Below are 22,325 nucleotides of genomic sequence, written 5' to 3'. Positions count from 1 at the left end.
CATATGAACCACGTTCATTCCAGGTGGTGGTCACAGTCTCGGATGGGCAAGACACAGTAACAAGGAATTCCAGGTTTTTTTTCTCGAAAGTTGGAAGGGTCGTTCAGGAGATGAAAGCAGCAGATTCTGGGACTGAGGTTGAGACGTCCCCAACCAAAGACTTTTGTTACAACGAAGGAGAAGAGAGTGACAATGGAAGATTAGAGTTCAGCACCACTGAGGAAAAGGAGAGTTGAACTGTGGTGAGCCCTAACATGTGTATACCAAAAGATCAGACCGAGGGTCGACGATAACCATTGCAAAGCTCCAGAGGTCGGCCTGAACAAATACGCAATTAGGTACTGGATGGATAAGTGAATGTGGATAAGTGAATGGTCACGGACAGTAGTGGGTCGATACCATGGAAGTGGGTGACGCAGTGTTGGGGGGTTGTGTTATTTGTGGTTAATGTTTGTTTATTGCTATGAAAAAGGAGGCGTGCTACTATGCCTTTAACTGGGACGATGCTGATACATAAGCACATTCTTGTAATAAAATGGGTGTCAAGCTAGCAACCAGTGTTATGTGGGTCCTTGTGGTAGGCACGTGTGCCCCCCCAGTAAGCACTGTTGGGGGAGCACATAACCCTGCAACCCGACCTACAGGAGGTTTTTCACTGAACTGGATGATGATGATGTCATTGTGATTTTACTAGTTTTAAGGTATTTTACCGAATCAATGATTTGCCTCTGGGTTTCAGAACAGTAAAAAAAAAATAGGAAGCAAGTACATTAACAGAAATAAATCCAATGCTAAAAAAGAAAATAATAACAAGTATTATGAAACCGAGGTATACATTCCAGCTGTGTTCAGATCAGGGACGTTGGTGACAATTAACAAGTAGCAAATGGATAATAAAGGGAGCCACATGACAGCATGAAAGTAGATTACCAGGAAAGGTAGTGCTCTCGTGTGCGTGGATTAAGGTCCCAGGGTCCGTATGTCTAAACCCAGAAGCACCTTGTGTTCTCATGAAGTGCAACCATGCGAATTCTAGGTACCACGGGCCCGCTAAGATATCAAAATGCATTAGAACACTTAATGCGAGTGCCACATGCAGAGCAAGTAGTAAAGGCGCAAAAGTGCAATCTATCTGGGTGCCACGTGCACACAGTTAATTCCTGTATTGCCGTGGCCCTGATTGGACCTGGCCACTTGTGCTGACATCTTTCCTTTGTAGGTAACCCCTCACTCTCTTTAACCCCAGGTGAGGGGAGTTGTCTACTGGTTTCATGTGTGTACCCACCATGTTTGGGTCAGACGAAAGTGTCATGACTGCTTCCTGACGTAATGATCTGTACGCAAGTTTATACGGAATTGCCTCCCATCTCTGGTTGTGTATTTTAGCTGACTACTTCAATTTGTTGCTGTGTACCTGTGTCTGCCTGTTAGGCAGAAACCTGTGCAGTTCCCTTAGGGACCACTGCAAAAAGTTTAAGACTACAGGTGTTGGCAGTAAACCCAATTGGTAGCAGTCTGTACCACCCAGATTTACCTGGCAACTGTGGCTGAGCAGTCAGACTTCTATACAGTAGCACAAGCAAACACTGACCAGAGCTTTGGTATCAAAGTATATAATTATTTATTTAAAAACACACTTGTAAAAATACACTGGCACTAATATATCAAGCAAGTTCAAACACAGTCACTAGAAATATACACACCTCCCTGATTAATTATTCGACAAGTCTTAGGAAAAGAAGACCAGTTATTATTAAATAAAGAGGTGAGCGCTTAACCAAGATGGCACTCCAATAATTATTTAAAAAGGGAGGGAAAGGCAGAATTAGAAAAGCACACAATACCAACACTAAGAACCACAGCAAGTCAAGAAAGGCAGAGTCTACTGTAGAGAAAGAAAGTTCATAGGCCAGGCCCACTCTTGGAGAGAGCAAGGCGGAATGTGCCCAAGATCACACAGTTGAAGTACACTTGAAAGTCTTTGCAGATAGTTCAAAAAGGAGTTGGATCAGTTCAGAAAAGTTAGTTAAAAAGTCCCTGGTCACCCCAAGATAGAGAGTCAAGGATTTACGGGACACCTTGAACAGTCTGTTGCAAGGGAGACCAGTCTGTTGCAAGGGAGACCAGACGGGACACAGTACCTGAAATGGTGAGAAAGCTCCAGCGGGGGCAGTTGTTCCTGGCAGTGGGTGCAAGTCAGTGCTTCATCCAGCGGAAGAGAAGATCTCGACGTGGAGGAAAGCTGGAGGTCGTTGCACTGCCAGGGAAGAAACCAGCCGCGGAGTTTCCCGGTTAAAAGGTACTACCCTTTTATTCACGATAGTGGTGAAGCGTGGCTATCCGGCCGCTAGGGTGCTTGGCACGGGCGATTCGACCACGAGCCGGTCCAGGAAGACGAAAAGAGGGCGAACTGGTTAACCCCACCAGTTCAATGGAAGAAGACTCTCCAGGATGAAGATCTTCTCTGTCGTTGGGAAGTGGTGAGTCGGTTCAGCAGTGCTCCACCGGTGGTGTCGTCTTTGCTGGTTGGCTCAGTTTCTCCCTCTTCGGATTCTTTAGGTCCTGTGGCGACTTCTGAAGTTCCAGTCCCCAAAGCCCTGCTTTTATGCAGAAAACCCCCATTCACCAGTCCTAGCTGTCACTCAAACATGCTAAGTGGTGAGCCGGGCGGCTCACCACTGGTCCAATCACACAAGAGTGCGACTTGAGTTGCTGAGGCAACTCAGTCCAGGGTGCCTATTCCCCCCTCGCACACATCCTGTAGACCCAGACAGAGTGGCACCACTTTTGGAGGCTTCTGTGCAGAAGCCCGCCAAAAGTGGAACAAAGGGCTCGACTTGGGTTGGAGTTACAGAGGCGAACACAAATGCCATTTTAAAACAGAGTCCTTTCAAAAAGACCCAACCGGGGAATAAATATTAAATAAATAACCCGGCGGTATCTTTAACATTGCACCAAAAAAGTGGTGCGTTTAAAATGAATCGGAAAATCCCATAGGAAATATTCCGGTGGAATATTTCGCATGGTAACCACTGCCACCAGCCAGAAACTCGACGAGGGGGGACTGCACAGTGCCCCCTCGAAAAACAGACCCTGGGGCAATCTAATTACCCCTACCAGTACTTCCACAACATGATGGTTTGTACTGGTTCTGTTCACAATTTAAGACTAGTAAAGTCAATGGTGACTTTACATGCCCTGGGAGACAGTAGTCAGTCCCAGGGTATGGAGTCTATGTTTGGGGGTCACTATGACACCCCTGTGTTACTGCACTGAGGGTGCTGTGTAACACACATCCCAAAAACACATGAAGCCATATGGAGTAAAAGACCCCATAGCCCATAAAACACATTACAAAGTCAAAGGACATTCTCAAATCATGCCTAAGAGTGGGAGAAAAAGAGTCTCACTCTTAGCAGGAGAAAAAAATAAACCCCAAAAAATCCAGCAAAGCTGCTGGGGGACTCGCTAGGTTTGGGAAATTAGCCTATGCAGAGAATTCTCCCTAACACTGCCGTATGTTTTGCATGCAACACTGGGACTCCCACTACCGGCATGGTTTTAACAGTCTCATTCTGATTTTGTCAGTGTAGTGGTAAATCTGCTACCACAACCTTTTTGTTAGTAATGGATTTGTCGTCCTTTTTACTGGACTGCTAAATACTGAAAATGGATGTAAACTGAAGAAGAATTCTCCTCCACTTTTACCGGCAGTAAACTCTTCGAAATCCCCATGGCGTCCTGTGGATTCCAGAAATGTGGATTAACAGCACTTTATTGCAATTCATAATAGGACAGGATTCACCAGATTGTGAGTGATGATCACCGAGTTTGGCAGTAGTAGTTCCGCAATACTATGGGAATATTGCTGAACTTGTTCTGAGGCCCATAGTCCTTAATCAGCAGATGTTTCTGTCTCTCCTTAGCTGCTTGGGTGTGTTTGTGTGTGAGAACTCTTAATTTGGTTATGGATTCTTCACCAGTTATCTGTAGGAGGCAGCTGTGCGCTAGGTTTATCTAGCGTGCATTGGCAGGACTCTAGCAGTTCTGGGGTTCCTCCATTTACTGCCTCCCTGGGTTGCATCACTACACAGGTGGCTTTCATTCTCCCATAGTTCTTAGACTGCCTTGGCTGGTGTAGCCACTGTTTCTTAGTTCTGTACAAAACGCTTTGGGCCTTTCGACCAGTGGCAATAATGTATTGTTGACTTATTTTCCTCAATGCCTTTCTCATTTAGTAATTTTACTCCACGCATCACTGCCTTTCTTTACTTAATTTTTGTCCCAAATACAAAATACTTTCAACTCCCAGAATATAGTATTTTCTTACTTCGCTCAATGTCTTTGACACACATGGGATTGTCACTCAAATTCCCAGAATGCAGTGTTGTCTTGCTTTGGTTCATTTGCTTCCCAGCACTTTTGGCCATCTACATGTGGTTCCTTTCAGCTCCCTGTGGTTCCCGGTCTTCACATGACTCGTCCATCTAAGAGTCCTGCACTGGTTCCCCAGTTTACTTATTGTTGCAACTGAGGGCAGCTCTGCTATATATTTAGAATCTAGGTGCATTTTCCCTCTGCTGTGTATTCTAAAAGCACTCTGAATGTTCTATTAGATGGATTTTGGGGGTAGGAAATGTGTTGCTCTTAGATGGATAACTCGGGCGGGAATGTGTTATACTTAAATGGATTGCCAGAGGAAAATGTCATATTTAGATCGTTTGTGTGGGATTGGAATTGTTACACACCTAGATAGGCTGCTGAGGTAGGAAATGTGTTTGACTTATCTGTGAGAGACAAGCAATGTGGTACACTTAGATTGATTGTTAGAGGAAATGTGTTGCTCTTGAAGAATTGTGTAGTTTTAGCACATGCTTTCATTAGAAGAAACAGTGTAGTTGTAGTCGGATTTCTCTTGAAGAATTTAGGCTGGCATCTGTATGGCCAGTGTGTGCATTAAATTGATCTGGGAATGGTCATTTGTGCTGCACCCATGATGTTAGCACGCCTTCATACCCCAGTTCTATGCTGGTAATCCCTCGATTACACTTAAAGATGCTAATTCAGCCTTGGTATCCTGACATCACAGTTGGATGGCTGTTAGGGAGAGTAAATAGAACCAGGAATATACCTAGTAAGACTATAAAAGTAGCCTGTCCATGGTCCCTAGAGAACTCTACTATCCTAAATCCGCCTGTAGATATACTAGGTCAGCCAGTCTATTGCGATAAGTAGACTTGAGGATAGCCCCCCATGGTGCCTACAAGAGGGTAGCTGATCTTTTTTCCACAGACTTTCTGATGACACAGCAATATCAAAGATAACTCCATCGGTGCTGTGTATATATGTATAAATGCGCCACTTCCGGAGACATCTGCCGCAGGAACGGCTATCCATCAACTCACAGTAGAATGCAGCTACAACCTACGACACAATTCGGGCTAGCTGAACACTTAATGTATTTAAGCCTACTTATACCAGACTATGCCTCAACCCCCTGACATCAGTATGCAGCAAAGACCTACGACAAATTCGGGCAGATGGATCCCTTGATTCCAACGCCCCTGCTGTTCTCATCCTTCTTGATCTCTCCTCTGCATTTGACACAGTCAACCACTCCATCCTCTTAAAAAGGCTCCATGACATCCTTGGTATCTTGAAGTGGGCACTGGAAAGGCTGACCTCCTTCCTACCTGACTCGTCCCAAGTCATCCTGGGCACCTTCTCCACCGGTGGCATTCCCCAGGGCTCTATTTTCTCACCTTGACTCTTTAACAACTACTTTACTCTGCTGGCACGCCTCATCTCCTCCTTCTCCCCCATGTTCCAGTGCTATTCTGATGACACACAACTCTTCTTCAAATTTCCTGTGGACACCCTTGTACCTTCCATCATCCCTAACTGCCTCTTTGCCATCCAGGCCTGCTGCACTTCCAATGATGTCTGCCTCAATGCGAGCAAAACAGAGATCCTTCCTATTGGAACCCCTGCACCCTACTTCTTCCCTTCACTCTGGCTGCCTTCCATGGGCTCTCCCCCTGCTCCCTCTTCTGAAGCCAGGAACCTCAGTCATCTTCGACTCCTCTCTCTCCTTCCTTCCTCCCACACACTCAGGACATTGCCAAGAAGTCACACTTTTGGCTCTTCCTTCTCAAAGGAATTCAAATTTTTCTCATCTTCCCCCAGAGGCTCAATGTTACACGGGCTCTGGTTCTCTTTAAGCTTGACTATTGCAAGAGCCTCCTCTATAATCTACCTTTGTCCACTCTGCGACCCCTCCAGCTAATCCAGAATCGGGCAGCAAGGCGTATCCTTGGCCTCAATCCCAGGGACTGCATGTCTCCTGCCCTACAAAGTCTGCACTGGCTCCCGGTTGCTGCATGGATTACATTGAAATCCCTCCACAAGGCTGTCTGGGGCCGGTGACCACACTACCTGCAACTCTTACTTACTAAATATTCCCCCTCTAGACCAGTGCACTCCTCTGGCAACAATTCCTTGTGTGTAAATCGGTTTGCTAAACTGAGGGCAGGCGGTCGATCGCTTTGCTCAGCTGGCTCCCTTCTTTGGAACAGCCTCCCCCTCCCTCTTCATCTTGAGCAGAACCTTCTTTTTTTTTTTTATTTGTTTATTTTTAAAACAGCAGCAGGAGAACAGATACATTCGCAATGCTTATAGCCTCACAGCGCCTATAGCACAGAAAAACATGTTCCTCCCACCCCAAGACCCCAGGCAGGCCCCGTCCCGAGCCTCACTCAGCCTGATCCGGGGCCGAACAGTCGCCCATCGAATCCAGGGCTCTCGCGACCAAGCGTGGCTTGAAGGTCAGCGCCGGATAGTTCTTATCGTAGTCCAGGACGGGGGAGCCCAGATGTCATTAAACCGGTGGAGCAAACCCGCCTTAGCTGCCGTGATCTTTTCCGCTATCAGGATGTCCCACAACTTAAGCCACCAGAGCGTTATAAGAGGTCCCTCCACCGACTTCCAGGTGCGAGCCACTGTGATCCTGGCTGCCGGGAGGAATTGGGAGATCAGCGTTGCCCTCCTTCCAGATCTCGGATACAAGCCCGGGAGCGGTACCCCCAGGCGGACTTGCTCAGCCGCAAGCGGGAGTTCAACTTGGGTGATGTCCTTTATGATGGCCAGGCATTGACTCCAGAACTCTCCCACGTTAGGGCATGTCCACCACATGTGGAAATAGGAACCCAGGTGGCCACAAAGGCACCAGCAATGGGGATCTAGGGCTTTCTGGAAGCGGTGGAGGCGCAAGGGGGATCGTACCAGCGCAGGAGGAGTTTGTGGGAGCATTCCCAGTTAGTAATGCATCGAGATGCTGTGCGCGTTCTTGTCCAAACATCTACCCACGTATGGTCCTCAATCTCATGACCCAAATCCACCTCCCATTGGGACATATAGGAGGGCCTCGTCTGGAGGGGGTCTTCCAGTAACAGTTTATAGAGGGCCAAAATCTTCCCCCGGACTGGCAGGTCATTCACTGTGAGCTCCAGCGGAGCTAGGGGTCGTGTCGCAGCCTCCCGGATCTGGGGATGTGAGCACCAGTGTCTCAGCTGGGCGTAGGTAAACCTATCTGTCTCTGTCAGCTTGAAGGTCAATTTACATCGCTCGAAGTTGAGGGGGGTGTCCCCTTCAAAGAGCTGCCCCAAGACCTCAAGGCCCACTGCCACCCAATTCCCAAAGTTCTTAGGATAAGCTCCCGGAGAAAAGGCAGGGTTAAGGAAGATTGGGGAGAGAGCACAAAAGCCTCCTGGGATGCCACCACATCTGCGGGCCCACTCCCATGCCTTTAATGACTGCTTCGTGGCAGTCAGAACTCCTGGCCAACATCAGCGTAGCGCGGGGGAATGAACGGAAGAAAGCGCAGGGGGAGAGGGAGGCGGGATTGTTCGATCTCCACCCATTTCGGGCGCCCCGTGGCGAGGCCCCACACTTGAAAGTGGGCTAGTTGGGCTGCAATTTGATATTTCCGGAAAGTCCGGCACCCCTAGTCCCCCCAGTCTAGTACTAGCCATCATCGTCCTCCGCGGGATCCGCGGTTTCTTGCCCTTCCAGATGAAACCAATGATCTTCCTTTGGAGGCGCAATAGAGGGGGGCGAGGGATCGAGATTGGGAGCGATGCGCAGGCGTAAAGGAAGCGGGGGAGGAGGTTCATCTTACAAGTCGTGATGCGCCCCAACAGCGAGATCTCCTGTGTCTGCCAGCGAGCCAGGTCCTTTTCCAATTCCTCAAAGAGCGGGGGGAAGTTGGCCTGGTAGACTTTTGTTGGGTGGGCAGGGATCCAAACCCCCAAGTATGAGATCGCCTGGGTGCTCCATTGCAGCGGGCTGTGCTTCTCCAAGGCCTCCCTCTCGCTTGCGTGTAGGCCCACTCCGAGGGCGGATGATTTTGGGAAATTGATGGCGAACCCCGAGACCCTTCCGAAGTCCTGGATTTCGTTCAGGGCTGCCCTCCTAGAATCTTTAATGTTAGTGATGGTTAGCAGCACATCGTCCGCATAAGGGGCAATTTTGTGTTGGGCCTATCTTCGGACCAGTAATGAGGGGGTTCCGGCGCACTAGCTGGGCTAGCGGCTCCATCGCCAAGGCGAAGAGGAGGGGGGACAGAGGACATCCCTGTCGCGTCCCACATGTAAGAGCAATCGGGTCCGACAAACGACCGTTGATTCTCAGCCGGGTTTTAGGGGCTTGGTAATTCGCTAGGATCATCCTCCTGAAGGTCGAACCAAAGCCATAGGCCTCAAGGACAGAGGAAAGGTAGGGCCAGTCCACTTTGTCGAAAGCTTTGGTCGCGTCTAGTGCCAAGAGAGCTAGCTGTTGGGAGTCCTGACTGGCGACCTCTATCAGGTCCAGTGCCCTGCGGATGTTATCCTTCGTTGACCTGTGGAAAATAAACCCTGTCTGATCTGGGTCCACAATGCTCGGCAGAATAGGCGCGAGACGGTTGGCCAAGATCTTGGAATAGATGTTAGCGTCCAAGTTCAACAAAGAGATGGGTCTGTATGAGCTATTCTCATGGGGGTCCTTCCCAGGCTTAAGAATCAGGACCGTAATGGACTCCTGCATCGATGGGGTGACCGAGCCCGTGGCTACAAATGAGTTGAAGAGACGGTACAGAGGAGCCACCAATTGGGAGCGGAAGAGCTTGTAGAAGCGTGTAGAGAACCCATCGGGGCCAGGGGCCCTAAGCTTTAGACTTTTGATGGCCTCTTCCACCTCCTCAATCGTGATAGGTGTTTCCAGACCATCTCTTGTTTCCAAGGCGAGGGCCGGAAGAGCCGCCTCTCGGATGTATAAGTGCTGCTCATCTAGGTCCCGTGGCACAGCCGTCATAATTTCCGATTGGTGGGCAACCGCCAGTCGCAGTTTTTCACTCTCCGCATGGTGGATCTTTCCCTGCATGTCACGGAGACCCTGGATGAAGTTCCTGCTCTTCTCTTTAGCCAGTTTGGTGACTAGCAGTTTGTAAGCCTTATTGCTATGGACGTAGTACCACTGTTTGGTTCTAGTTAATACATTTGCCGTAGCATCGGCGTAGTGCGCCTCTAGCCTCTTCCCCGAAATCTTTTAGGGTCCTTCGGTTGACGAGGACCAGCCCTTACGTTTGTGAATGGCCTCAGCCTCGCGGACCTCGGCTTCCAAGTTAGCGCGAGCCGCCTGCTTCCGCTTGTGGAACGCGGCGCCTTGGACGATCAGCTCCCCTCTAAGCACTGCCTTCATGGCGTCCCAGGTGTTAGCCGGGGAGGTATCCTCGTCGCGGTTTTCAGTGAAGAAGTTTTTGATCGCCCTGGCGATAGTGTCTCTCACTGCCATGTCCCCTAAAATAGGGTCGTACAGACTCCACTGGCGACGCAGAGGCGGATCCGGATCATGCGCCCGGAGGGTGAGCGAGACCGGAGCATGGTCTGAGAGAATCCGAGAGCCAATCGTAACCTTGTCCGTAAAGGTCAGGATCTGGGGGGAGGCCAACAATAGGTCAATCCTAGAGAAGGTACGGTGAACGTACGAATAGAAGGTGAAATCTTTCTCCTCAGGGGACAGCACCCTCCAGGTGTCAACAATGTTCAGCGTGCGAAACAGGTGGAGCAGTGCTATAGCCAACTTGGAGTCCCGGAGTGTTGGGGGGTGGGACCTATCCTTGGCGGGGTCCGGGACCCCGTTAAAGTCACCACCGATGACTACTTGTCCTTCAACGAACGGGAGGAGGGAGTCCTCCAGGTCTTGATAGAAACCCTCCTGATGCTCATTCGGGGCGTAGGATGAAATAAGAGTATAAAGCTGGCCAAAGATAATGCCTTTGACCGCCATAAAGCGACCCTCTTGGCATCTCAGCGTGTCCAGGATCTGAGGTTTCAAGTCCTTAGCAAAGAGGATAGCAGTGCCTCCCTTCTTGGATCCGCCGGAGGCCAGAAATTGTAGGGTGTAGAGTCTGGTTCGCAACCGAAAGAAGTCTGCTGGAATTAGATGCGTTTCTTGCAGGAAGGCGATAGCAGTCCCTTCGTCGTGTAGCCTTTGCAGGACGGATTTTCTCTTCGGGGGGGGGGTTCAAGCCTCTTACGTTTAGGGTGGTGAATTTCAATTTCAAGTGCGGTGGCTGGGACTCCAAGGTCGCTTCCTGTGGGGGGGCGCTGGGGAACAGGTCAAGTCAGCCATAGCTGTGAGGGTTCCAGTGCTTTGTGGTCTCCTGCTGCTGAAGGTTTTATAAGAAAGGTCTCCAATGGGAGACAGGAACTTGTAACATCGGCCTCCAACAGGGGGCCTAAACTGTGGCCGGGGGGGCCGGGAATAAACAGTCGGTAGATCCCCCGGTCACCCAAACAGTCCTCGGGCAACACGGCCCGCATGGTTGAGATACTCTCCAGGGGTAACCAGATGAAATCTACCCTGGAGGGGGGCATGGACCGCATGGGGTCCGCGGCGAGCTTGAGAGAACCTTAGTGAGTCCTGCTAGCTGTACTTTAGGCGTACCTGCTCATGTCATTTAGGTTTGCGGCCTCTCTGCACCCTCGCCCAAGGGGGCCGCTTCGGTCTGGGGGATGTTGCGTCCCGCGGAAGATTTGCCTGGCCTGCGGATTGCGGTTCTGTGCCCCCGGGGGAATCCGGGCGGAGGATTGATGCCGCGTCATCAAGGTGGCTAACAGTGCGCGGAGTACCCTTGTACGAGAACAGTAGCGCCGTGGGAAACAGCCACCGATAGCGGATCTGTTGGTCTCGTAGGAAGAGCGACAGCGGGCGAAGGATCCTGCGCTTCTGGAGAGTTAGAGGGGAAAGATCCTGGAAGATCTGCAGCGGGGAGCCCTGGAAGGAGAGTTCGTCTTTCGAGCGGCCAATCGCTGAAATGGCCTCCTTAGTGGTATAAAAGTGAACTCTCGTGATTACATCAGGAGGGGGTCTGTTTCGGATCCCCGGCAAGGACGCAGTCGGTGGGTACGGTCAAGCAGGAGCAGTGACTCATCTAGATCCGGCAGCAGGGACTGGAAGAAGAGACTTATGTATCCGGGGAGTTCCCTCTCAGAAATCGTCCTGTCCATCAGTGTCTGGATGGTGCGTTGGATCTCCGTTAGCGAATTAGAGTGGTCCACGGCCAATTCCTCGGCCTCCCCCATCCTATGCTCAACATCGCTGACCCGTTGCTCCGTTTGCTCCAATTTAGCAGTCAGCTCAGTCATACAGGATCTGAATTCCGCCTTGATGTCAGACATGAAGGCCTGGAGGTCCTCTTTTGTTGCAAGCGTTCCTTTATCTTCGGGAGTTTTCTGAGGAGTAAGTTTAGGGGGATCGGATTTCTTTCCTTTTTCCGAGGTCAGCAGCATGGTGGAAATATCGGCAGATTTGGGGGGTTTTGACGCCTTGGCCATGGCTTGAGCAGAACCTTCTTAAATTCTGGAACAGCCTCAAGACCGTCCTCTTTACCTCTTCCTTCCCTCTCTCTCTCATCTGCTAATCGCACAGTAGCTTGATTGGTGTGCAGCGCCCTCATGCATCCTCGGGGCCCTGACCTCCCACACTGTATCATCCCAGCTGCTGTCTTTCCTCAGCACTTGGCTCGGCTCACCCTCCTCCCTGGAGGCTCGCACTTGCCCTACATTGCACTTCACCTGTTGTTCACCTATAGGCACCACAGCACCTATCCCATTCTCTCTTCCTTCTACACTTGCACGTTCTGAGCACTCACAAGGCATAGTAGGTTTGTCTCCCCCCTCCTCATTGTATTCTCTTATATTATTTTTATGTATTGTAATTTTAATTGTCTATCATCTGCTTTGCCTTCCCTGTTGCCCTGTGGGGCTTTGAAACTGTATTTGCTTCCTGTATAAGTGTCTAAAAAGCGAACAATGAATAAATAAATTGCGAGTCTCTAGCGCTAATACCATCTCCTGACCCCACCCTGGACCCATCCACATGCCTGATCTTCTTGGGTGGCTTCTACTGGAGCCCGCCCAGCCCTGCTAAACCTTCTTGTGGCCAAATGCATGCATGCATTCTAATCCTACTCCGTGATCTCCAACACTCTGGTAAAAGACACTATATAAATGACAACTACAAAACAGTCTAACAGCGGCTTGACCTTAGAACTGTCCCTTGCACCACCTCAAATGTTTTCCAGCAGCTTGATTGAAAGTTGCGTTGTGCCTCGCAGCATCTCCCCAACATTTAGATGGGTTGCAGTGTCTCTCGTGTCATCTCAACAGTGTGCGGTGACATGTGCCTCACAGTACCTCATCAGTGCCTCACAGTACCTCATCAGCATTCCAGCAGCTTGTGCCTCACAGCATCTCTCGCGGCTTAGTAACACTTCTCTGCAGCAGTGTGGGCCTCGCAGTGTCTCTCTGAGTTCACTAGTGTTCCATTGGCATGTGCTTTGCAGTCGCGGTTTAATGCAGCAGCGTGGGTCTCATGCCGCCTCTCACAGAGTGACCTCTGTTTTCTCCTGGAACCGTATAATACTGGTCTGCTGTAACATTGTCTATAGCTCTTGTCAGCAGCACGACTTGCTGCTTCTCTGGCCTCGTTCAGTCTGCTCTCTCTCTCTCAATCACAGCCTTTCTTTCACACCCTTCATGCCCCCTCTCACATACGTGAGTCCTTCTTTTATTTTATGTTCGTTCCTGGGCCGTAGTCATGGCATCATAGACATAGGACTCAAATATAGTTGAATTCAGACTTCTAAACATAATAAGGCAAATACTCGCTCTTTCGATGGTGCTTTAGTTTCTATTTCCATGTGTTCTGCAATAAAGAGAGGCACTGATTTAGCACTCCAGTTTAACCAGAATGAAACTTAAAAATAGGCTAGCTCAAGTTTTGTTCTACAACTTGGGGGCTCTTTATGTTGGCTGAACGGTTGATTTGTTTGAATACACACCGGCCAGTGATGCTGAGGGCAACAGCCCACGATGTGGCTCTCAGGGAGACATGAGTCCCGGAAGCTTGCTAGTAGGAAGTTGCCCAGTGGTCTGTGCGTGCGATGATAAGTGCCCGTACCATTGCTTGAATGTTGGATGGCGGTAGATGGATTAAGGTCTTCCTGAGGGATGACCCGCTACACGTGTATTTGTTTTCTGGATGTGAACCGACGAACCAATGGTGAAGAGGACGGTTTGGCATGAGGTTGGTGGAGAAGCCATCAAGGTTAGTTTCAAGGAGCCATGATTAAAACAGTTTGTCATGTGAACATAAAGAAGAATTCATTTGATGTAAATAGGGTTTCTCCAGGCAGATTTTCTAAAAATCAGTATTTGTCATTAGCAGAGTTGACCTTGTACACCAATGCCTTTCTCTCTAAGGTGAACACCAAGGGGCTCCATGGGAAGATTACAGATCATGTAGCTCTGGGACACAGAATAGGCATTGCTATCTGTAGAACTTGAGAAAGGCAGAGTGAGGATTCCATGTGTACAAATTAGCCACGTATCTGAGAGGAAACGGGTGAGTACCTTACCATGAATACCCTTTTGGGTGAATATGCATCCATGCTACACAATTTCTCTAAAAAAAAAAACAAGGCAATATTTATGAGCTTCACCTAAACACTCAAACCTTTGTCAAAGACTGATGCCTTCATCCAGTGTAGATGGTAGTGATTAAGCATCTAAGCATAAACCTGCTCTGTGTAAGAAGGGTCCCATTGAACACACACTTTTACGCGCACACACACACACAAACAGAGCTGAAAACACTTTGGTTTGCTCAGCACACAATAACATCACACAATCCACACAAAGACCAGTTTGTTGCAACAATGCGTTTTATCTATACTACTGTTTTGTCTTTTAATCTTTGAGTACTAGAGTTCACGTTCTCCAGGACATATTTAAAATCAATACAACGCTATATATCAATAGAAGTGTTCCTTATGTAACATAATCACATTAATTGTATAATGTTTGTTGAAGGTTTCTGTTTTTTTTTTCTTCCCTGAAGGTGTTAACAATTCAGACAACTCTATAGAAAAACAAGCGACTATGACCTGGGAAAGCATATTCTCTTACAGCGAATTTGGGAAAAACACTGGACATATATCAGATGATATGAACCATCACAGAATCCAACCTGGAGGGACCCCAAATGCTGACGTTGGAAATGGTTTCAATCCGAAGCCAAACTCTTTTACACATGAGGAAAGGCATGGCAGGCAGAGGCCAACAACCTCGTCAGAAAATAGAAGATTCGATGAATCATTAAACATGAGCGAACAACCGGATTTGCAGACGACTGTAAAAGTCTGCATATGTAGTCAATGTGGAATTTGTTTTAACCAGTCAACAAGTGGACATCAAAACCAGCAAATGAACAATTCTGAGCAGCCGAATACTTGCAGCGACTGTATAACGAGCATCAGCGTGTCATCAAACATGCACAGTCGGGGGAAACACCTGGCAGAGAGGCTCCACATATGTAATCAATGTGGGAAAACGTTCAAAACCTCACAGATATTGATGAGGCACACGCGTATACACACTGGAGAGAAGCCCTATGTGTGCAGTGAATGTGGGACTAGCTTTAGACATTCGCATACGCTGGTGACCCACCAGCGACTGCATACTGGAGATAAACCACACACATGTTTTACCTGTGGGAAGAATTTCAGACAGATACCACACCTCATGAAACATCAGCGTACACACATGCGAGAGAAGAAACTCGACGGTTGAGAAAAGAGAACACTTCCATCCCCACGTCACAGCTGAAGACCTTCACCCTGGGAGGATCACTGTTAAGGGGTTGTTAGAGCATCTCAGCACGATGGTGATTGCGAATCACCACACCCTCAGCGCTGGTGTTGCCATAGTGTGCCTAAACAAACGGCAGAGCCGGTGCTGTGCTGGTTATCCAATGTCAGCCCTATGGTGTGATCACACCCCGAGAGCCACAGTAAGCCAAACGAGACCGCGAGCATGACATTACAGGGTTAAGAACTGTAAGGTAGGCACCGGATGGTCGAAAGGAACTGCTGCTTGCAATGTAAAACATGATATTCTATTTCATGGCCTGGCTAGAATGGGGTTACTCAAAAGGTCCTGCATATGTGTTAAATGGTTTGTCTGTTCATCAACCCTGTAAGAAAAGAACAAACACACACCAGAGAAATGCCATGAGCCTCCAGTATGTATGAAAATAGTCACAACAATTCAAAGAAGGTGTCAGCCTTGACACATACCCCCTTTTCCTAGGAGGCACAACATATGCTGTATTATTTAGACCAGTAAATACATGCTGTCCACACATGAGGCCCAAGCTGAATTTCAGGAAGAAGGCGTTCTTGAGAACACGTGTGGGGTTAATGTGGTCGATTCTGCAAAGGTGATATGAAAAGGAAATAAATATGCCTTTACTCACACACACAGTGGATTCTTGCCATCAATGGGTGATGTTTGTCTGGAAAAGAAAACGTAACCATAATGTCTGCTTATTTGTGTTGGTTTGTGAAGTGCACACTGCATATCTTTGCTGCTTCTTGAAACAAATTGTGTGTTTCTGTGTTAGAAAAGTTGTACACTTTAAAACGGGGTATATACAACATTGTGTACATGCAACTGTGGTGGAGCGAAAAAACACGGGGCGTAGCATATACGTTTCAACACTTCATCTCTTGTCAGGATGGTGTTAGGATAAAGGGCTGTGGCAACTGGGGTTAACCTACAACTGAACAAAACGTGTCCGAGTGGATTAATCTCTAAAGTGTCCATTTATTAAATCGACTAAGCTTAAGAGCTCCCAGGGCATCTGAAGGGTTTCTCCTGTCAACAAGGATCAATACCTTGTAGGCATCGCAGCACTTCTATTCTGGTTAGGACCAAAAAGAGTGATCCTGTATTGGGACGATCAAAAGAAAATGTGCCGGGATGGGTGAAATCTTTGGTTCTGGGTTTCTAATAGGGATACTCACCCCCCTCTAACTCTTCACTCACGATACACGCTCTGGGTTATAGCATCCATCTCACTTTTTTGTCCTAAGCGCAGTCACAGAGATTTTGGTGCTTATTTGCTGTAATCAGAATCGGGGATGTAGTGCACCTCTTCTTTCCCACAATCACAGTCGCAGCGTTGTAGCTCCCTGCTTGTTATTTGTAATCCATCCAGGATTATAGCGCCTGGCTAACGTTTTTCTGCTTGAGGGTTATGGTGCCCAGCTTACCCTTAGGGGCTATAGTTGCAAGATGGCTGTTCAGGAGTCCTCGGATTTTGAAGGGGTCCCGGGCTGTCCGATGACTCGGGTTCTTAGCTTTCTGGGGGCCAAAAGCTTTGTCAGGATTTTCCAGGACTGTCAGCACCTTCATCTCTCTCGTACCCCTGAGTTCTGTCAGGCTTCTCAGCATTGTCCAGCCTTTCAGCTTTCCTGGAGCTTGGTCGCAATGCTCGCCATCCAGATATCCTTTTTTTCTCCAGTCTAATTACCCCCTTACTGCGCCTCCTACAGTAACCAGGTCTGGGCTTATGTAGACCTCATTGTCCAATCTAGCAGTGTCCTTTATTGGTTAGTGCATTGATCAGTTGTGTGGAGCCTCCGGATAGGATGTATACCTCAAAAACAAAGTTTGCCCAACCTGATGCAGTTCTGCAGTGAGTGCCCCAAGGACACAGAAGCCTTGGATGCCATGTTTGGTCTGGGCAGAAGTCCCTCTTTCCTTTCTTGGCTCTGCTCCATTGGTTTGCAGTTCTTCTGCGTCATTCGTGGCTCCAGCCGCACCACATTCATCCACACTGTAGAGTCACTGCTTCGTGTGGCGAGTGCCCACGGGGATCCATTGTGGCCCACTGGATCTCACATAGCTGATCTGTAGGCTCTACATCTCTGCCCTTGCTCTAGTTTTGCACCTCTGGAGATGTCCTCTCCATTGAGGTCTCCCTTGGCGCGGCACCCACCGGTGTCGTAGCAGGCTCTGTAAGTGTTCAGGCCATTGCTTCTAATTCTTACGGGTCTCATGTCAATCACAAGGACACTGATATATGGGAGACCACCAGGGCGGGGGCTCCTCAGACTTGACATTCCCGGACTGATCCAGGAATTTAAATGATGGCCAGACCTAATGACTTCATTGGCATTTGATCTCTTGTCCTTTGACGTCATATGTAACTGGATACTAGTTCTTTGGAAGCAAGTCAAATATTTATCAGCACAGTCTAGGTTTCCAAAGCTAGGTCTCCAGGATCGGTGGGGGACCAGCGATTGGGAGGGGTCCTCTGCAGGTGCCACCCTGTACCACTGCATGCTACTGGCGGCTGATTTTCCTGGGTTTCTCCCAGGCTTTAGGTGGGGGTCAGCACCAGACTTCGTCACGCAACATAAGAACACACCTTTTCAGAGACATTTGAGGCATGCTCTAAAGGTATGTACAAACAATGAATGAACATCTTCCATTCTTAATGAGCGAAAACACATTTCAAATGTGTTTAGAGAAAAAAAAAACATGATAGCCATGAAGAAGAAATTGTCTTGCAGCATGAGCATTTACATTTTCGAAAAATGTTTAAACTTTCGGGGCCAGTTTTAAAAACTCTAAATTGCACAGAGGGGGCCACCAAGATGTGCACTTACATACACTGCAGTGCCCTCCATGCAAATTTCGTGGTTTTGAGACTGAAGTGCAAAAATGCAAGTTAAACCTAGCACCCTTGGCATGGCGCATTTGACATGGATTCCTATGGAACCTGCCAGCTTTAAGCATTCGCTAAAATCTGGCAGATTCCAGCATTCACTTGCTGGTTGTACAGCGTTTGGTTTTGGCAGGTATATTGGAAGGGGAGGTGAAAACGGCAATCCTGTTCTGTGCCCCCACTCCACTTGCCAAAATGACGAGATCCCCAGAATGCAAACATTGGTGTTAAACTAGGTGTAAGACATTTACGCCTGGTTTTGCACTGCAGGGCATTGGAAAATGACCCCCGCTTATTTTGTTGGAAATGAATATGCATCCGTGTAAGTACACGTTCATTTGGGGATGGGATAACAATGGCTACAGCTGTAAGACACAGGCTTTTATTTTTTTGTATTTGTTGAAAATGTGGAATCCTGTTTCAAAAATCATGTGGTATGTTTCAGGACGGTCAAACCTGGAATGCCTTTGTTAATCCGTGAAATGACAGATACCAGATCACCAACATTGTAAGTAAAATAAGTAACATGTCTGCTTCCAAATGATAAATATGTAAGTTTGTAAGGAAATACGAAACAATGGCTCAACATCATGCTTCCCTAGATCCTTTGGATCCTTTGAATAAATATGGACTGTGTATGCACAGAAAAGGTAGGACTGTACCCCAAAAACAATGAAAGTGCATGGTGAGCACTAATTGGCATGATACTCATTTGGTTATGATTAGAACTACAAAGCTTGGGCTTCACGCCTTTGGAAAGTAAATAGAAGCAATGGGACTCGGAATGAGCCCACTTTCGAACAGTAACCCCGGGCCACATGTTGCTAACACGTGGCATAAGATATGAAACATTGAATCGACTAGTGATTTACGTATGGCTCCTATCGGGCCATGTACAAGGGACGGCGCTGCAGGAGACTCTCTTCCCAGAGGTTTGGAGCGCTGGTGTTGTTCCTGCAGTGCTTTCCTCATAATTCCTGTTGTAGCCCTTGACAGGTTGTTGCAGGGGCAGATTCAGGACCTTTCTGCAGCGCAATCTGTTTATTTTTTATTTTAATGGACATTTGTATGGCGCCTATACACAGGTGTTTCCAGGCACCACAAGACAAGAATGTGGGGTGGGGGGAGGAAGGGGGAGACATGAGAATCAAAAAAGTAGATTAACAAAGAAATGTGTTAATGGGGTGGACCTGTCTGCAGCTTAATCTGTTAATGGGGTGGATCAAGTCAATGTGGAACAGATCGTTTTACCATATTGTTCTTGCCGTGTGGTCGGAGGGGCCTGGATGAGGGCTAGAGAGGAGCAGTTATAGGTTATGCCGGCATATTTGGGGAAAGAGGCAAAGTGAGGAGAGGGGGAATTCTTGGGGATGAATGAAATGTATGGTTCTCACTTGGTTTTATGTGGAATGGTCTTTCATCAGTGTTCTATTTCACCAGTATGCCATCTTTATATAACGGGAATTTCTGATGCTTGTTAATCTGCTTAGAATCACATGCTGTGGATATAGTCCGACATCTAGTGGTAATCGCAGAGTATTGCATCTTTCTTTTGAGGATCGAAAGGGGACGTCGACATGGGCGTGCCTGTAACACTATCCCTAATGTGACGTGCACTGTACCCAAAATCCCTCACGCATCGAGGTCCCTAAAGTTGTGTTTTTCCGCCCAACTAGTTGGTTGCCATATGCAGAGCTTGAAAGAGTTATATTGCTATTTCATTATTCCTTTGTCTCACGACCGATGGTCGTCTAATCTTTTACTTAATATCTCGACGGCTGCTTCATGGACACCTTTGCCAAATACCTCAACGGCGTTTGCGACTGGTGCATCGGCCGACGCTTTCCCTTTCTGGTCTGGCTGTCGCCCTTTACCTCTACTATGGAGATGACTCCTTTTAAATTGTGTCCGTCCTATAACAGCAAATACCTGTGGCAAGACACAAATCGCAAGTGCTACAAGTGTCTCCCTCGTGATCACGACAAACAATCCTGCAATTCTTGCAAACTTTTCCGTACTAAGACGCTTAAGGATAGGTGGACGAAATGGTGGGCTGCCTTACACAATGCAGGCCGGGTGTGGTTCCCCCATAGGTGCCCCGTAGGTGCCATCGCCGACAGCAAGGATTCGAACGAAAGCAATGGCTCCGATGTCGAGGCAATAGGCCTTTCCACGGAACCGTCCGGTTTCCAGTTGCCCGTCCCTGGCCCCGACAGGCATGCCGCCGGCATTGCTATGGGGGATCACATGCCGGTGACGGGGACACACACACACGATCAAAGGCTAAGCATTCAACCCCACGGGCTCCCTCGATGGATACGTCAAGGAAGCAGCAGACGCCAACCGGCCCGTTGAAAGTTTCAACAGCGCCTACCGATCCTCATGATCGCCCCCACTCCCTGCAACTGCCGAATCGGTATGTGTCTGGGCATTCCAGCCGTAAGGGAGTCTCAACAAAAAAAACACTTGGGCGCCGACGCGCCTTCTAAGAGCGCATCAGCCCCAAAGGTTTCCGCATAGTCGAAAACCACAACTTCTGTAGGTGCCACACAATCTTCCTCTCACCCACTGGAGCTACGAGAGAGTCTCGCAAATATTGTTCCATCAGCAAATATGCCAAAAAACTCATCCTCTTATTGAGAGGAGTATTCAGATGGGTCCCAGCCCCTCTCTAAGACTCTGTCTGACAAATCCCTTCATTCTAAGGACTCCTGTACTCCTGGAGAGCCTTTCCCCCCTCATGAACCCTCTGGTTCATCTCAGTGGACCAGAGTGAGGTTTAAAAGCTATATGGATAGACTTCCACACTTTGTGGGTTTCTCAGAAAGTTTTATAACCCCTAAGAGACCTAGGGAGGAGGATACCTGCCCTACCTTACCAAAGGTGCAGAGGCTTTCAAGTCATACTCCACAGGAAGAAGTATTTGAACTCTTGGAACCTGAACAGGTCTACGAGGATCGCTATGGCCAGGGTGACAACAATCCCTTTGGCCAAGACATACCTGACCCCTGCCCAAATTGGGGTACAGATCAGCCTGCTGAGGCAGCACCTTGGCTTTCCCCCTCTCGTACTCCGGACCCAGACGCCCTGTGTCTGGACCCTCCCTCCTCACCTCAATGGAGGCAAGCATCGCCTATTGATGATCAGATGGCTTTTAATGCAATCCAGAAAAGGGCTGCAGAACATTTCCAAATTGCCACGCAAGAAGCTGTTCAGGATACCGAATTTGTGGAAGACATCCTGAAGGAGAAACCTCCCACGAGTCAGGCTATCCCCTAAATTCCATCAAAAAACACCTAGCACCATCCTTGCTGTCCCCTTCCCTTACAAGTGTTGTGAATGCTCGAGTGGAAAAATTGTTTCGCCCCTCTCCTTCTGACCCTTTATACATCTGAGGTCATGCCAATCCAGACTCCCACGTTGCCACTACCACCAGGAAGACGGCTGGGGTACCACTATCTACATCTGAAGCACCCCCGATAAAGACTGCAAGAAGTTGTACGCCCTGGGCAAACGCATCACCACTTCAGCAGCATATTCCACAAGAATTGCTAATTCAACACAGTGATGTGCAGTGGAACCTGCTCTAAGAGGGCCTCCAAGAAGTACCTGAACCATTACGATCATGACTGCTGGCGATTGTTTTAGAAGGAAAGCAAGTGACCCACAACATTCTAAAGAATACATTGGACGCAGCAGAGACGGCAGGGCGAACTCTAGCCCAAAGCACCCTTCTCAAAAGGCACGCCTGACTTAAGAGACGCAGGCCTCCTTAATAAATATACCAGTGGAAGACCCAAATTTGTTTGGCAAGTTTGTGGATTATGCCTTGGAGACAGCGAAGAAAGAGCATGAGACTCTTAAGTCTCTAAATCAGATCACTGCTAGGCCTTACCAGCAACGGGGAGGTAACTCCCACCGTTCCTTTCGGGGCCCGTCTTTCTCCAGATCGCCACACAACCAGTATGGCACAGGAGGCACATCATGGTACTCTACACAAGGCACAGCTGGCACCAATCATTACCAGCAGGGGGGACAGCGAAGAGGCAAAGCCAGGGGCAGAAATTCCACCCCAAGAGGCTCCCCGGCCTCTGCTTCCAAGTGACTCGCCAGTCCGGATCCCCTCCCATGCCTCCCCGGTCGGGGGACGTTTAACAACATTTCTTCACGCATGGGAGGGGGTCACCACAGACCAGTGGGTCCTCAAGACT

General features: G+C 48.5%; 1 protein-coding gene across 3 annotated transcripts in view; it reads left to right on the top strand.

Annotated features, from left to right (window-relative positions):
- The window catches only part of LOC138448954 (zinc finger protein 773-like), a 205,067-nt gene extending 189,211 nt beyond the window's left edge, over nucleotides 1-15,856 (top strand). For 2 of the 3 annotated variants that reach the window (XM_069604733.1, XM_069604732.1), the window contains one exon: nucleotides 14,440-15,856. In XM_069604733.1, coding sequence (XP_069460834.1) covers nucleotides 14,440-15,170 — 731 coding nt within the window. In that variant the 3' untranslated portion in view covers nucleotides 15,171-15,856. The remainder of the gene's footprint in view (nucleotides 1-14,439) is intronic. The other variant, XM_069604734.1, reaches the window with a different exon arrangement.
- Nucleotides 15,857-22,325: the final 6,469 nt, after the last annotated feature.

This window comes from Ambystoma mexicanum, chromosome 1p (genome assembly GCF_040938575.1).
Source record: "Ambystoma mexicanum isolate Mex_15411 chromosome 1p, UKY_AmexF1_1, whole genome shotgun sequence".
Lineage (NCBI taxonomy): Eukaryota > Metazoa > Chordata > Amphibia > Caudata > Ambystomatidae > Ambystoma > Ambystoma mexicanum.
This window is presented reverse-complemented; position numbering and strand designations above follow the sequence as displayed.